At 34.7% G+C, this 15,824-nt stretch overlaps 1 protein-coding gene across 5 annotated transcripts in view; it reads left to right on the plus strand.

Moving 5' to 3' along the window:
• LOC100924065 (teneurin-3) overlaps positions 1–15,824 on the plus strand; it is a 311,270-nt gene that overhangs the window by 125,777 nt on the left and 169,669 nt on the right. For all 5 annotated transcript variants that reach the window (XM_031943281.1, XM_031943284.1, XM_031943282.1 and 2 more), the window contains exon 4: positions 9,771–9,893. In XM_031943281.1, the coding sequence (XP_031799141.1) occupies positions 9,771–9,893 (123 nt within the window). The remainder of the gene's footprint in view (positions 1–9,770; positions 9,894–15,824) is intronic.

A 15,824-nucleotide genomic window follows, 5' to 3' on the forward strand; every position in this document is an offset into this window, starting at 1 on the left:
CAGAATCAAAAGGACACTTAACAGATTGAAATATATTAAGTTGCAGGCATATATCAATAGGCAGAGTAGGAGATAGAGTATGAAACCCTCTGCTGTTGGATGACAATATCAGATTTTTGTAGCTGAACAAGGATTTGGCATTCTATGTGGGTCCACCCTAGGGCTTATGCTATTGAACATTTTTATCATTGACTTGTATAACAGCATGAGAAATACACTCATTAAAGTGGTGGATAACAAATGTCAAATAATACCGACTACTTCAAAATGGGTTTTGACTGACTAGGTTCTACCTGGGGAATTTCTTCTCTTACCTTGAGAAAAAGTCATTCAAAATTACCAGGAATCACTCATCTGAACCAAGGAGGGATTTATAAGAGATTGAAGTATCCATGGGGAGGATTCAGCTGTTTATGTGTTTATGTATGTATGTATGTGTGTGTGTGTGTATATGTACATGTGTGTATGGATGGATATTGAGAGACAGAAAGAGACAGAGAGAGAAAGAGATAGAGAGAGAGAGAGAGAGAGAGAGAGAGAGAGAGAGAGAGAGAGAGAGAGAAATGAAATAAGCCATGTTTTTAGCTCTTCGCCATTTGCCATTTCAGCATCCTTTCCCCTTTATTTCATTCAGCCTGAAAGCTTCTCAGGACCATGCCCCCAAAGTTTACCTCCTTTTAAGCCCATCATGAAGAGCAAATGATATAGTGCATGGCGATCATTTTGCAAAACTTATAGTAGTTGACTATCATCAATATTTTTAATTATTATTATTATTCTTTATCAAAATTATTTCTCAAATAGAAATCTAATAAACTATTTCCTGCTAAGATATTAATAAAGACTTACAAATCATGGCTTATTTGATTCAACAAACCTGTAAGGTAATTTGCTATTATTATTCTCATCATATACTTAAGGAAACTGACATAGACAAAGTTTATATAATCCACCCAAGATCACACAGCTAGTAAATATTTGAGGTCAAATTTTGAATTCAGATCTTTTCTGACTCCAGATCCAACACACTAACCACTATGCCACCTAGTTGTCTCTATTAGAGCTTTGTAAATCAATCATTTTAAATGGTCTCTTGAAGCACTACACAATGAACTAGCACATCTGTTTTAAGGAAAATTCTGGGGAAACATAAGCATAAACCCGAACAGGGTATTAATTTTGGAGTGTTTGGATTAGGAATTAAATGACTAGTTCTCTAAGTGATGGAATGATTAAAGGTTTAAACATTGTCTTTTCCTCCTTCAGAAGTTCTTTCTGAACTCTCCATATTCTGGTCACTGTCTTCTAAATTTATGACACATTCCTATGGCTGAAATAACTTCAGATTCTGTTTGCTACTGTTCTAAATGCAGATAAATAGTTTTAAAAATGATGTTTTTAAAATTCAGCAAATTAGCTTTTAAATCTACTTTGAGACTCAAATATCAGTTCCAAACAAAGATATGGGAGAAAAGCAGAAGAGACATGAGTTTAAGACTGAGAGGCATGGATTTAGTTTTGACTCTGGTGCTGATTTTCTGCCTTACCTCTGACACATCACATTCTCTCTGTGCCTCAGTTTTCCCATTTGTAAAATGGAAATGATGCCTGTCAAACCACATTGAATATAATTATAAGATTTCAGTTTCTTCTGAAAGATAGTTTGATGCTAATCTATCTATATATTTAAATCACTAAGAAATGTGTAATTTTTCTAATTCTATGTCAGAAAAGCAACATTAGTGCATTATATTAGTGTGAATAATACTTTTGGGCATGATCTCAGTGAGATGGGGAATTCCTAGTACAGGAAATCTTTCAATCAATGTAAATGTGTAATTTAGCAAATTGACTGAACTAAGGGGTTAAGTGACTTCTCTAGGGTCTCAGAACTTCATATCAGAGGCAAGACATAAAGCCATGTATTATTAATAGCCAGTCTCCACTATGCCATCCTCCTCTTAAAATGCACACTTAAGAGTAATTATTGATAATATTTTTAATTGTTATCTTAAAAAACAGAGGAATTAATTTTAAATGATACCACTGGGCATTCTGGAAATCTATTGTCTCTGATTAGAGACTAAAGTTATTTATAACAATCCTTTGGACTTCCCTATCTTGGGACATTTATCTTTACAACCTCCTGTGGAAGGAAAAATGATCACACTAATTATGTAGTAGAAGCCCCTTTAGGCATGATGTGGGTAGCTTCTTTTCCAACACCCCAGGTAGTAATGAGTTGATGTCCTAAAGCCTGAGGTTTAACATATTTCGAAAACATTTCTAACTTTGCAGATTCCAAATACAGATGGTCTTTTTTATGTTCATAGTCTTGCTGTTATTTTTCTGTCATTTGCAGCCTGGTACCTCTCCATTGGAATGCATATTTCTATCCCATAATTATACATAGATTTCAAGAACACTAAATATTGTTTCATTATTTCACCATACCTTTTTGCTCAAATACTACAAGGGGGGCAGAGACAGGGAATCTATTGCTTATTTTCTATTGTACAGCACCACAATAAGGTACAGTGGTTATCCAGAGATTTAATAAACAATCAGAAGTTTGGGGATTCCTTAAAACTATATCTAGAATTCTTCTCTCAATCTCAGAATTTCCTTACACTTTCCCCCAGATGTTATTAAACTGCATGACATAGTAGAAAGAACAATGGGTTTATGTTGAGACAATCTGAGTTCAAATCTTGACTCTGCCACTTACTACTTCTGTGACCTTGAAACTCTTTCTGGGCCTCAAGTGTACATATATTGAAGTAATTGTTCTAGATAGCCTGTAAGGTCCCTTGTGGTTAAATGAATAATTCTAAGAGCTCTACTTTTCTAAGGCCTATATTTCAAGGGAAAGTACCACTTAAGTCTGACTTGTGTTTCTGGATGTTGGAACATTTCCTCTAAGCTGGCATTGGGCTTAGAATCAGGAGGATTCATAAGTTTGAATTTGGCAAAATTTACTACTTGTGTGACCTGGAAAAATCACGTAACCCTAATTATCTCAGTTTTTCCATCTCTAAAATAGCTAGAAAAAGAAATGGTAACCCACCGTAGTATCTTTGCTAAGAAAACTCCAAGCGGAGTTCATGAAGAACCAGACATAACTGAAATGATTCAAAAAACAATTTTTTCTAATAACCCTGTATATTCTTCTTCCACTGTAAACCATCCTGCATCTCTTTGAATTTCCTATCATCATCCACCTTCCATATGCTTAACTAAACTTTGTTTCATCACTTACACTGCTAAACTGCTTCTGTTCCAGGACCTTCTTAGGGATCCCGTGACCCTGAAAAAAACATTTAGTAAGCCATTCCCCATTTTGTAAATCAGTCAAGAAGGCAGTATAGTTCTAGAAGGTTGATATTTTGCTCCCTAGCTACTATCACTCAACCAATATTCTTTCCAAGTTCAAGAAGAGAGTATTCCTCCATAGCCTATGACCTACAGAAAAGGTTCCTTTAACACTTTCTTAGCTATTTTTAAACTATAACATCAAAGTATTGTAGTACGAAAACACTGTTTGGGAATGAGAAAAAAAAAAAAGCCCTAAGTAGTGACATGTACAACTTATGTCTCCCTATCCTGGGGTCTACTTGAAGAAAAGCTTCAAGATCTAGAAAATAAACCTTCAGTCTGCCAGTTATCTGATTTAGCTTATGTATCAACTAAAAGTTCATTCTCCCCTAGATTTAAACCCATGTAGAGGAGCTTTCTATGTATTTTCACAAGTTTGCCCGCCAGCCCTGCACTGAAAGATTGTGTTCAACATTCTTTATTTACAGATGTATTTTATTTAGCCAATTTTCCTTCACGCAAATAGCTTTTTTCCCTCTCCTTCCTTGCCAAGTAAAGCCATGTAGTTTTATTATCTCCCTGCTCAGTAATTCCTGTAGCATTCTCAACCATTATGAAATTGTCTTCCTCACTCTGGTTTTTGTCTTTGTTACCTTTGTAATAAATATCACAAACATTTTTCACATGTATAAAAATCTTTAATAATACTAAATCACTGACAAGAGTTTCACTAAAACCTTAACATAGAGAATTTTTTTTTATTTAATAGCCTTTTATTTACAGGATATATACATGGGTAACTTTACGGCATTAACAATTGCCAAACCTCTTGTTCCAATTTTTCACCTCTTACCCCCCCACCCCCTCCCCTAGATGGCAGGATGACCAGTAGATGTTAAATATATTAAAATATAAATTAGATACACAATAAGTATACATGACCAAAACGTTATTTTGCTAACATAGAGAATTTTAAGCCAAAGAATGGAATAAGGCTGGACCACTTACTGCTCCCTGTTTTCAATGTAGCATTTTACATAGCACAGTTATTACTGTGTATGATTCTCATTAGACAGTATCTTAAGTAGAATGAAAATTCCATTTTATTGAAATTTTCTGTAATAAAAATACATAGTAAAGCTGTTGCCCATCTGGCTTAAAGAAACTAAAGTGAAATAAAATTGTGCTCTAAACACAAACATCATAGAATTATTTTACTTTTTTTACATTCAACATCTGTGTCTTATCCCCTGGATTACTTTTACACTTCAAAGACTATTAAAACCAATAAAGTGACCAAACCTATCATTCAGTAAATTTTTGTATGGTAAGACTATATAGTAATAATGAATGAAAAATATTTACAAAGGGCTTGACAGTTTGCCATTAAAATGCTACACAGCTTAACTCAAAATGATAAACCATGTTTCGCTTCTTTATAAAGGAGGTGTTATCTGGATAGACAACTTGCGAATTCTAGTGCTCTGTGACCTCTTAGATGATCCCTGAATTTAAACTTCAAAATAGAAATCCTAGCAGAAGAGAGTGTCTAGTATATCCTTAGTTCTTCCACCACCAGAATCCAAGGCCTAGCTGGGCATGTTACCATCTTTCCTGCCAGTTTCTCTTCTCTCCACCAGACCACACCAGAAATTGTAAAAACTAGATGGACCAAATGCATCAACTGATACAAATAGATATATATTTTACTTTGAAAAAAATGTTCATCCTTTTTCTTTGTCTTTTAGATTAAAAAATGTAATAATTCACTATATGAAATTGGTCCTTAAAGGTTTTATTATATTCCTGTCTTTCTCCTGTAATCTACTCAGTTGTGGATGAGTGCAAATTTGCCCCCTAAACATATATCATATCCTCATACCATGTTTTACACCCTGCTATCCATTCATCTACCAGGAGTCAAGACTTGTCCAGGAATCTTGTTATCTTCCATACTGTCTTCTCTATGACCCCACTTTCTACTTTTTGCTCAAGAAACACTATAACTTGCCCTAAGCTATACTCTCAGTTCCTGTGACTTTTCAAACCAAAAAATTTTCCCTTAACCATCTGTCCTCAATGTATGTCATTTCTCCACTGAAGGTATTTGTACTCCAGCACCCATTGCAATGTTCATCACAAAAATTTAGGACTTACTAAAATCTCATCATTCATTCATTATGTATATTTGTAATTTTTTTGCTGGGCAATTGGGGTTAAGTGACTTGCCTATGGTCAAAAAGCTAGGAAGTGTTAAGTGAACTCAGGTCCTCTTGACTTCAGGGCCAGTGCTCGATCCACTGCACAACCTAGCTTCCTCTCATTATGTATATTTGAAAAGATGGAAAGAGTATCATTCATGCTTGTAAATTTTAAAAAGACATATCAAGTAGCTTCAATAAAAGATCAGATATCTATTACATATTCCGAGAACAATCAGGTAAATGATGAAAAATTCAATTAGTAGGCCAGTTATTTGGTGTCTACATGAGCTTGAAGAATGAGTTGACCTGATTTTTTTATTGAACTAGCTAAATTTGCTAGTTCTTTTGGTGTTTAATAAAGCCTTAAAAGCTCCTATAGCAAAGTTCTTATGAGTACTTCAGTTCTCCTATTTATTCCAAACTCTGCAGCACAAAAGAGCTAGGCCAAAAGTCTCCATTGGCTGCTCTTGTAAGAAAGAAAGCCAAGTTTTCCAACCTCCTGTGTAAACCTACAGAAAGATTTCTCTGTGGGTTGATGTCATTTGAGCCAACCTACACTCTGTGGGTCAAAAAATTGGATTGTTGGAGGAATCACATGGTGCTTTCTGGAATCAGCCACAAAGAAGTTCTTCAAGTGAAAATGCTGCTGACAGTGGGTGTGACTAGGAGCCAACTGGCACACCCCTTTTAGATGATTAATGTTCCTTAGCACCTCAAGAGGGAAGAGTACTTGTTTTAAGATGAGACTTGAATTTGAACCTTAATTCTGCTATTTATTATCTTTATGACCTGGGGCAAACCCCTTTGTCTCTCTGAGGCTCAGTTTTGTCATCTGTAAAATGAAAAGATTGGAGTAAGATCCGTTTAAGCTTCACATTTTGTGGTCCTGAATTTTTTTTGGGGGGAAAGAGGGAATCAGGCCTCTAATTTCATTTTTAAAGTAAGGAAACTTCCTCAGCATATTCTCTCTATTTTCTAGTTTTAGAAAACTCCTAAGTCACTGAGAAATTAAGTGACCTATACAATGATATAGACAAGATATATATGAGAAAGGATTAGAATCCAAGTCTTGCTCTGTGGTCCCTCTAGTTGCTAATTTCTGAGTGAAAGAGAATATTTATAACACAGAGACACCCAGACACACACATATGTGCAACAAAAAAAGGCCTTTTATTGCAAGTGAAGGGGAAAAAAGAAATGGAGACAACAGCAATAAGTGATAATGTTTTTCCAAAAGGAAAAAAAGAAAAGGGTGTCATTAAAATTTTTTTAACAATACACAGAAGAGGGAAGAAGGAAATTTAGAACAGAACACAGACCCAAAAAAGCTGATATTCTGGTTTTAGATTTAATATGGACTTTAAAACAAATAATTATCATAGAGATTCATAGTTTTATATGCAATCCTCTTTTTTTATATGAAAGTGTTTGTGTTGGTTTATTTAAAGATTGTACCATCCTGAAAGGCTCACTCTCCACTAGGCAAATTCACTCAAGGCCAATATTCCTCTACAGAAAATCTCATCAACTCAAAAGAATATAAAAGCTGCTGTTCTGTCCTCCAGCTGCCTGATCCAACTCCAGAGAGAAAGCCTTGTCCAAGGGTACTTTCTTAGGCTGTCTGGCATCTCTGTAACTCATAGGGTGTCTTCTGATTCATGCAAAAATTGCATTTAAGTGAGGAAAAGTTATACAAAGTCATTGATCTCACCAGAGATGAAAAGCAGCCCTCATCTCAGAGATGAGGCCTTCATTAAACAACATTTCTAACATCGTCATAATGGAATATTTATCTTTATGTAACATCCCTTTTGAAGTGACTCCCCAAACCTATACTCATTCTCAAACCCCAGGTGGCAAAAGCAGCTGACTTCAGGATCCTAAGATCTGTCTGAGATTTCTAAGACTCAGAAGCCCCCATTACTCTGCTTCCCACTGATTATCAGCTAACAACTTCAATTACCTTTTAGCAAAGAGGATGGCATAGTGTCATACCCTGAGATGAGGTAATAAGAGCTGTTAGTACAAAGAATAATTCCCTATAAACTCTGGGCCATACTCTCCCACAAAACACACAAGGTCTATGCAGAGAGTCAGCACCAAGTATAATGATGGTGAGACAGATGTGTGTCACTCATGAGTGACAAATGGGTAACTCACAGCTTCTACTTGAGTACATTCCTGAAACTTGGGTAGCATTTTTCTCTGCTACAGAGGGATCATTCTTTGTGGGGTTCTCTTCTTTAAAATATAATGGTTCTCTCTGGGAGCAGGTTTCTTGGGGAGGTTTTCTGGAGGCAGCCTTAGTTTCAGTTAAAAGTAATAATCACTATATTTAGTATAATGAGTCGGGTAGGCAACCCCTCAAGGAACCAAGAAGAACTAGGTTTAAATCCCTGCCTCTTAATACATACTGACTCTATGAACACAGGCAAGTCCTTCAGTAGTCTAGAAAACTAAATCAAGTCATCAAGCATTTATCAAGTGCCTACTATGTGCTAAACACTGTTCTAAGCGCTAAATATACAAAGAAAGAAGAAATAGTTTCTGGCCTCAAGAGTATCACAGTCTAATGGGGGAGATAACAATTAAGTAGTAAATTATGTACAACCAGAATATATATACAACTAAGCCTATAAACTTAAGGAAAAATGCAAAACCATAGATGTATTTGTGTGTTTGGAAGTTTCTTGTACTAATGAAATCACAAGTCTGATCCCTGTATCTATATTTATTCAGTATATACTTATAAGTGTACATTTTGTCTCCTTTTATAGAACATTAGTTCCTATAAAGCAGAAATAGTTTGTTTTTATCTTGTTTCCAGTACTCAGATAGTGTCCAGCATATAGTAGATACTTAATAATTACCTGTTGATTAATTGATATATCCTGTATACCTCCTAAACTCAGAGTACCAGTAGCCTAAATGTCACATGCTTGGGATATAATCTCTTTTTTCTTCTCCCTCTAACTGCCCTGAAATGTTACAACCTTGAAAAAGCCTTTGAACATTTGTGAAGGGTGACAATTTCCCTTACTCCCTCCAGTGTCGTCTGAATACCAGATTTTTTTAACCATCCATCACCACTCCAACTTTCCATTAGCTTGCATACAATGTAAATATTTAATCTTAGTTCTTTCTCTGTCTGTTCAGTGTTTATTTAGTGGTCTCTGAAATCATATATGAGAGTGTGGCAGAAGAAATCTGTGGATTTCAGTTACCCATAATACACACACTACATTTTTGTCCACCTTGTACTTATCTAAGTTATAACCCCAAAAGTACAAGGACTATTTTATTTAACTTATATGTTATCCAGTGCTGCCCAGAGTAGGTACTTAATGAAGACTTGAACAGAGATGATGACCAAAGTTCCCCTGAATAAATATTATTGAGAGGAGGAAGGAAAGGGAAGAGGAAAAAGAGGAGAGACAGTCCTAATTCACTTTTTCATTATTCTAATTCAATAAACATTGCCAAGCACTCTCTTGATCTCCAGAGATGCAAAGACAAAAAATGAAATGGCTCCTGCTTTCCAAAGGCTTACATTCTCCTGTTAATCTAATAAGTCATTTGAATAACATTCACATTACTTTGCAGGGTGGCCTAGCATAAAAGAATCTATTTAGTCCAAATTCTGGTTCTGTAACTTACTAGATAAGTGACTTTCAACAATCACTTTACTTCCCCAAGACTCTACTCTCTTATCTTTAAAATGAGTATAATAACACTTGTACTACCTACCTATTGGGCTACAGAGAGAAAAGTACTTAGCATGGTTGATACCATCCTCATTGTGATCCTCTTAAGGGAGTTATGGTAAATAGATTCACCAGAGAATAGATTGTAAGAAACAGACCCAAGTCAGACTTCATATTGTAGCCATTCAGAAGGGAGAGGGAATACAGAGGAGCCTATTTTTTTTTCCTTTGGCCTGAATAATGAAGGGGAAATCAAACTCAGTCTAAGGGAAGCAAGTGGTCTATTGTTCCTTGAAATCTTCCCATTGCTAATGACGGATTGGGTAGGATTGCTTTATTACTAAAGTGTTACTATCTTGTACTGCCTTGCTTTCTAAATTCTAATCTGCAGATGAACTGTTCTGTAATGTTTATTAGGCAAGTTAGTACTGTATTCTAGAACACAAGGATTTAATTTTACTGATGCGTCTTTATTAAACATGTTTTTCAATTCCCTTTGAAACTAAAAGCAAGAATCCTTTAAACAATATGTATTCTTTACCCCCAGCAATGCATCTATTTGGCCTCAACTGGCAATTACAACAAACTGAAAATGACACTTTTGAGAATGGAAAAGTGAATGCCGATACTGTGCCAACAAATACTGTATCGTTACCTTCTGGTGACAATGGTAAGAGATGCATTTCTTTGTTCTGTCTTTTTTAACATTTCTTTGAATGTATTTTACAACCATGTTCATATCTACTTTTGGGGGAGTGTACTAGGTCAGAGGGGACAAGTTACTAGCATAGTATTACAGCAACAATAAGAACAAAAAATCCTTTGTAAAGAAATTAAAATGCCAGAAAAAAATCCAGTGTGAGAATAAATATTTTTTTTAAAAAATCATTTTTACTGAATAAATAGGAATAACTTTTCTCTTTAAATAATTGAAGAAAAAATTATGTGCCCTTAGGTTTGTAAATGGTACCTCTTTTAATCCCAAAAGTATGTATGTAAATGTATTTTAGCCTCAGTTAAAGTGAAATAGATCATAATCAATATATCACCCTTTACTTATTTTATCATGGGTATATTATGTCTTCCTTAATATCCACAGAGTTAAAATACTACATTAATTTTCTTAGTGATACCATTAAGGTACAAAGTATATTAAAGGATCATATTTTAATTGGCCTGTTTTCTAGGTCTCCTTTAAGTTTCTCTGAATTTCTAGGAGTTTTTGGAATTCAGGCTAAGGGAGTTTTTTAAATCAATAGAGTCTGAATGCAAAACTGGGTCTGCTCCATATATCCCAACTGTGTCTTGTTCCAACCACATTTTTCCTAACATTTGGTAAACAGGCTGAGTCTGCCTTTGAGCAACTCTGTCTCTAAGTTTGTGTCCCTCCTTTTTTCTAGCTCTCCTTCATTTCTCTTATCTAGCTTGCTTGATTTGTCCTTTAACATCAGTTACTGCCCATTTCTATGTAAGTGGCTTCCTTACTGGGGTGAAGAAGAGGCTATTACATTCTTAATGAACATATATACCATTTTACACACTAACAACACACACACACACACACACACACACCTATCTACTTAAGACTCATGCTTTTTGCCATTTTTCATCGCTCTCCTCATCTTGTTTTATTATAACTATAATACTTTGTGGCATGCCTCCTACTCCTTAGGGGAGTAGAGAGTTTTATGAGACATTGATTTTCATAATCATAATGAATGGACTCTACATGGGGCCTTTTCTGTGAAAAAGCCCCATGTTCCTTAAACATTATAAAGTCATAACTGAAAGTTAGCCACATCTAGGTTAGGAGGTGACTGCTGCTCCAAAATGCTTTAAAGGGGTTGAAGAATGGCTTCCCTAATTGAAACTGCAGGTGGGAGATTTTAATTAAGGAAACTATAATTACCTTAAGCAAATGCTTAATTATTCTGCAGTGATAACACATATATAAACATCTAAAGCAACTGCCCATAGGATAAATAACATTTATCCTAGCTTCCTCTCTCAATTCCACTCTTGTAATGTCAATAAGGCATCAATATTGACTCCTATGAAAATTATCAAGTTAACCCTTTATTGAACACACTGAAATTAAAAAGAGAAGACAACTGTGAGGACCAAAGCACTTTCTACAGTTCCATACAAATTTTTAAGATGATAAGTCTTTAATGCCAGAGAAACAGAATGACTATTTAAGGTTTGGCTTTACTCACTAGTTATATTTCCCCTCTCTTATAAACCTATAGAAACTTAAGAGTGAAAATAAGAATTGAAGCAGGTTCAGAGACAATGACAGAGGTCCTCTCCAAATGGAAACTGGTCCAGGAAATCAGTGAGAATTGATTGAAAGATTGGAAATTGAAAGAATGTTCATCAGTCAGAGGAATGCCTGAACAAATTTGGGATATAAGATTATGATTTAAAAAAAAACTATTGTGCCACAGAAAGAATAAGCAGAAAGATTTCAGAAAAACTTACATAAACTCAAGGAAAATGAAGTGAACAGAACCAGGAGGACATTATATGCAGTAATAGCAATATTGTAAGGATAGTTATCTGTGAATAATTTGGCTACTCTGATGAAGACAATTCTAAAAGATCATTACTGAAAAATGCTATCCACTTACAAAGAGAACTTCAATTGTAGACTGAAGCATAGTTTTGTTTTTTTACATTATTCTTGGGGTTTTTTTTTTGTCTGTGTCTTCTTTTACAAGATGGGTAATATGAAAATATATTTTGCAGAACTTCACATATATAACCGAAATCAAATTGCTTGCTTCTCAAGAAAGGGTTTGGAAGAGAGACAATTGGAACTTGTTTTTTTCTTTAAAAAAAAAAGAAACTTTTTTCCCCAAATTACATGTAAAAACCATTAACATTCTTTTTTTTTCAATTTTTTAACATTTTTATTTAAAGTTGGAGCTCAAAAAATTTTAAAGTAAACATAAAAACTGCATGTAATTGGGAAATATTTAATGAAATAAATAAAAACTGTGTTTAAAAAAGAAGACTGTAATTTCAATAAGTTCAATTAAGTTAAGCTCATCAATAGAATCAGACTAGTAAAGCTCCTGTAGAATCAACTCATGTCCTTATAATTTCTCCAATTTTAGATCTTCTAAGTACAGAAGATAACTCTATGAAAGTTCTATATGGATATGAATCCTCTGACTTGAACCTTTTCTAAGGCCACAATCTAAAGGGATAGACTTCCCTGAGTCATTGCTGAAAGTGATTTAGCACTTATACTGTGCTACACATAACTGGGGAGAAGGGAGTAGTTTATGTAGTGGTTAATCTGTTCCAAGTATTGTGCTAAGTGCTTTTTACAAATATTATCTCATTTGATCCTCACAACCACCTTGGAGGTAGATGCTATATCCCTAATTTACAGTTAGGTAACTGAGTCAAATAGTTACATTAGGTAACTTGCCTAGAGACTCATAGATACTAAGTATCTGAGGTCATATTTGGACTCAGGATTGACTGACTTGGAAGCTCAGCCCTCTATGGTTGTGTTACCAGCTGTCTCATTGTAACAGAAAGGAAGATTGTTCTTCAATCTAATCTACTAAAAAATTTAAATCTTTTTCTTTGGATTGGCAGAAAAGATAGGGACTATGTAGTTCTTGGACAAAAGGATCAGTTCCTTAGCTCCTTGTAATTCCTCTGCTGGGTTTCCTCCCCCCACTGCACTTTGTGCTGTCACTCTAGGTCTACCAGAGCTCAGCAAAACCTACTGGCAAGTATCATAGAATCATCATTTTGGAGAAATTATCTTCCGTATGAGCTGTTCCGGGGATTTTTCTAAAATCCCATCCAGTTTTGAAAGATCTCCGGGGAAGGAGCTTCCACAACTTCTTTTAGTAACCTAATCTAGTCATTAACAACCCTCTCTATCAAGAAATTCGTGAAGCCTTGAATTGAGCACAGTAGGAACCTAAGCAGTGCTGAGTGTAATGAGACAATTACTTCTATGTTCCTAAAAGAATACTCCTATTTATGCATCCCAATGTTACATATTCTTGTTTTTTAAATAGAGCTCTAAGGAACACCTTGTGGTGCTAGGAATTCAGCAGAGAAATCTCTTTTCTCTGAGTTAATACAGAGCCAGGGCTTCTACAGAACACTTGAAGAACACTTGCAAATGTTAAAAGGAACTTGTCCCTCTGCTTCCCACCACCACCACCCTGCTTCCTATGAGAGACCCGGGTCCTGGGTGGGTTCCGAATAGTAAGAATACATAGTGCTAGTGTCAAAAACCATGGAGGATAACACAGGAGTTAAATGGGATAGGGGGAGGAGGTGAAAGGAAGCACCTTGGAACTATGAAAAGAATATTGGTTCTTTCAGAAAGTCTTGAGTTCAAATCCCACCTTTTATCCTGGATGCCTATGTCCAAGCCTCTGTTTCTCAAATAAATGAAGTTGTATCAGATAGGATTCCCAATAAGTATGATTCTATTTATAATTCTATTTAAAAGGACAAGAATACAGTCAAGTCATTTCACCAATTATCTTTACAGAAAAAATAAGTCATCTGGACAGTAGGGAAAAGAGAAAAGGTAACCTACACATCTTGGGCACTCTGTGCCCAAGCATTTATAATCTCTGTAACTAGAGAACACATTGCTTATTAACTTAGATAGTTGTGGACATCAATTAAAACTCTCATTATATTTCTTCAAAACCTAGACATTAGCCTGCTTTGACCCAACTTTCTGAGAACAGAGTACTTTCTGGCTGAAAGATTGTGTGGGTTTCATAGTGAGAATCCCTCCCATTGATAATGTGGAAATATAAGCTGTCTGGAGTTCTTTCTCCTTTTGGAAGGCATCCTGAATTCAAAACCTTTTTTGAACAGCAATAATTTTATTTCAACAGTGAGATAAGATACATGCAAAATTTCAAAAGAAATAGGGAACTATGATAACAAAAGGCCATTATTTGAATGTAGGTAAAATGGGGTATATGTTATGAGGAATAAGCTCTTTGAAGACAATGAATGTTTTATTTTTGTCTCAATATAACTGCGCTACCACACACTTAGTAGGTGCTTTAAAATGCTTTTTGAATTGATTTAATATACTCATTATCTACTAAATGTGCCATTAAATCAGAAACTCCATATACATATATAATGTAGAAAAAATCTGACTTTTTTCTTTTCTAAGTAAAGAAATTCAAATTCTATATACATTTTGCATAATTATTCTTAAGCTAATAATTTTCCTTAATGCTAAATGACTTCAAAATGTTTTACATCTATTTACAACGGGCTAAAGATTGAATATAAATTAAAAAGCAATATGACTAACTGGCTAGTGATATCATTGAGATTTTTTCAAAATTGTTTATATTATTTTGTGTTAATGCAATGTGTAATAGTTCCTAATTAGATATTATATCGATTTTTTTCTATTAAATTATGTTTGCAAGCAGTAGTTCACTTAGGTTGCTATATCTATAGAATTTATTTATAGCATTAACTTATACTAATAATTGTTTATTGAAGGTTATGAATAGTATTCATTCAGACATCACACAAAGGTCGAATCCAGGGTTAGATTGCTTCCTGACATTATAATGAGTGATGCCTCTAAAGGACTTGAAGTAATATTATAATTTATACTTCATATAGTTTTCAGTTTCTTTGGTTGGGATTGGATTTGGGGTTATTTTTTATTTTTTTTTTTGAATTTTAAGTAGTGTAGGGAAATTAATCCACATGTTAGGCGGGTAGTAAATATTCAATACTGTAAATATGTAATACATTTTTAACTTTTTGTAATTTTAGATGCTTTCAAATGTAAATTAAGTCTCAAACAGGTCTCAAGCCTCCTAATTATCAGCATAGTTTTAAACACTCTGATTAGCCTGAGTTCTATTGGGTTTTGAGTTAAATTTAACTGAAAACCAATGCTTTCTCTGGTCTACAAATTCCTGTGTACTAAATGATTTTTATAATGCCATTCACATACACACACACACTCTTACCTCTTTTAAGCTACCTAAATATGCCAGTTTGCTGATGTGTTGGCGTATAAAATATCACAAAAGAGAAAGAAATAACAATAGCTTTGTATGTGTGTGTCTCTTTCTGTTTTTACACTCTGACAACTATATTTTAAGACATTAAGACTGTTGTGACACATACTTACTAATGAAAGGAAAATCACAGTTTAAAAGGAAACAGAATGCTAGTATTCCCACATTCCTACTCCATGGGACACATTTAGAAAATCTTCAAGGTGATACTCTACTGTGTTTCAAAATGTGCGATGTCTCATCCTTACTGCAAAGAATTTGATTGACTTGATTCCAAACCTATGTGCTTTGAGATCAGAATAATAGAGGATACTCTATATCCCCATTTTTTTCTTTAACTTTCCACCATCTCTTCTTTCTGAAAGTTGTAGACATCTTGATGGTTGCTTGACGTTTAGGGGAGGGAAGAGAAGCCTCCAGATTAAGGCACTGGAGATGGTAGTATGCTCAGTAAGGAAAGAAAGAGATCCCTAAAACTGACCCAGCTTTTCCATGTCCTCTGATAATAAAGGCTTTCTGAAATTCAGGATGTGATGAGCAATGCCTGT

Source organism: Sarcophilus harrisii, chromosome 6 (genome assembly GCF_902635505.1).
Source record: "Sarcophilus harrisii chromosome 6, mSarHar1.11, whole genome shotgun sequence".
Classification (NCBI taxonomy): domain Eukaryota; kingdom Metazoa; phylum Chordata; class Mammalia; order Dasyuromorphia; family Dasyuridae; genus Sarcophilus; species Sarcophilus harrisii.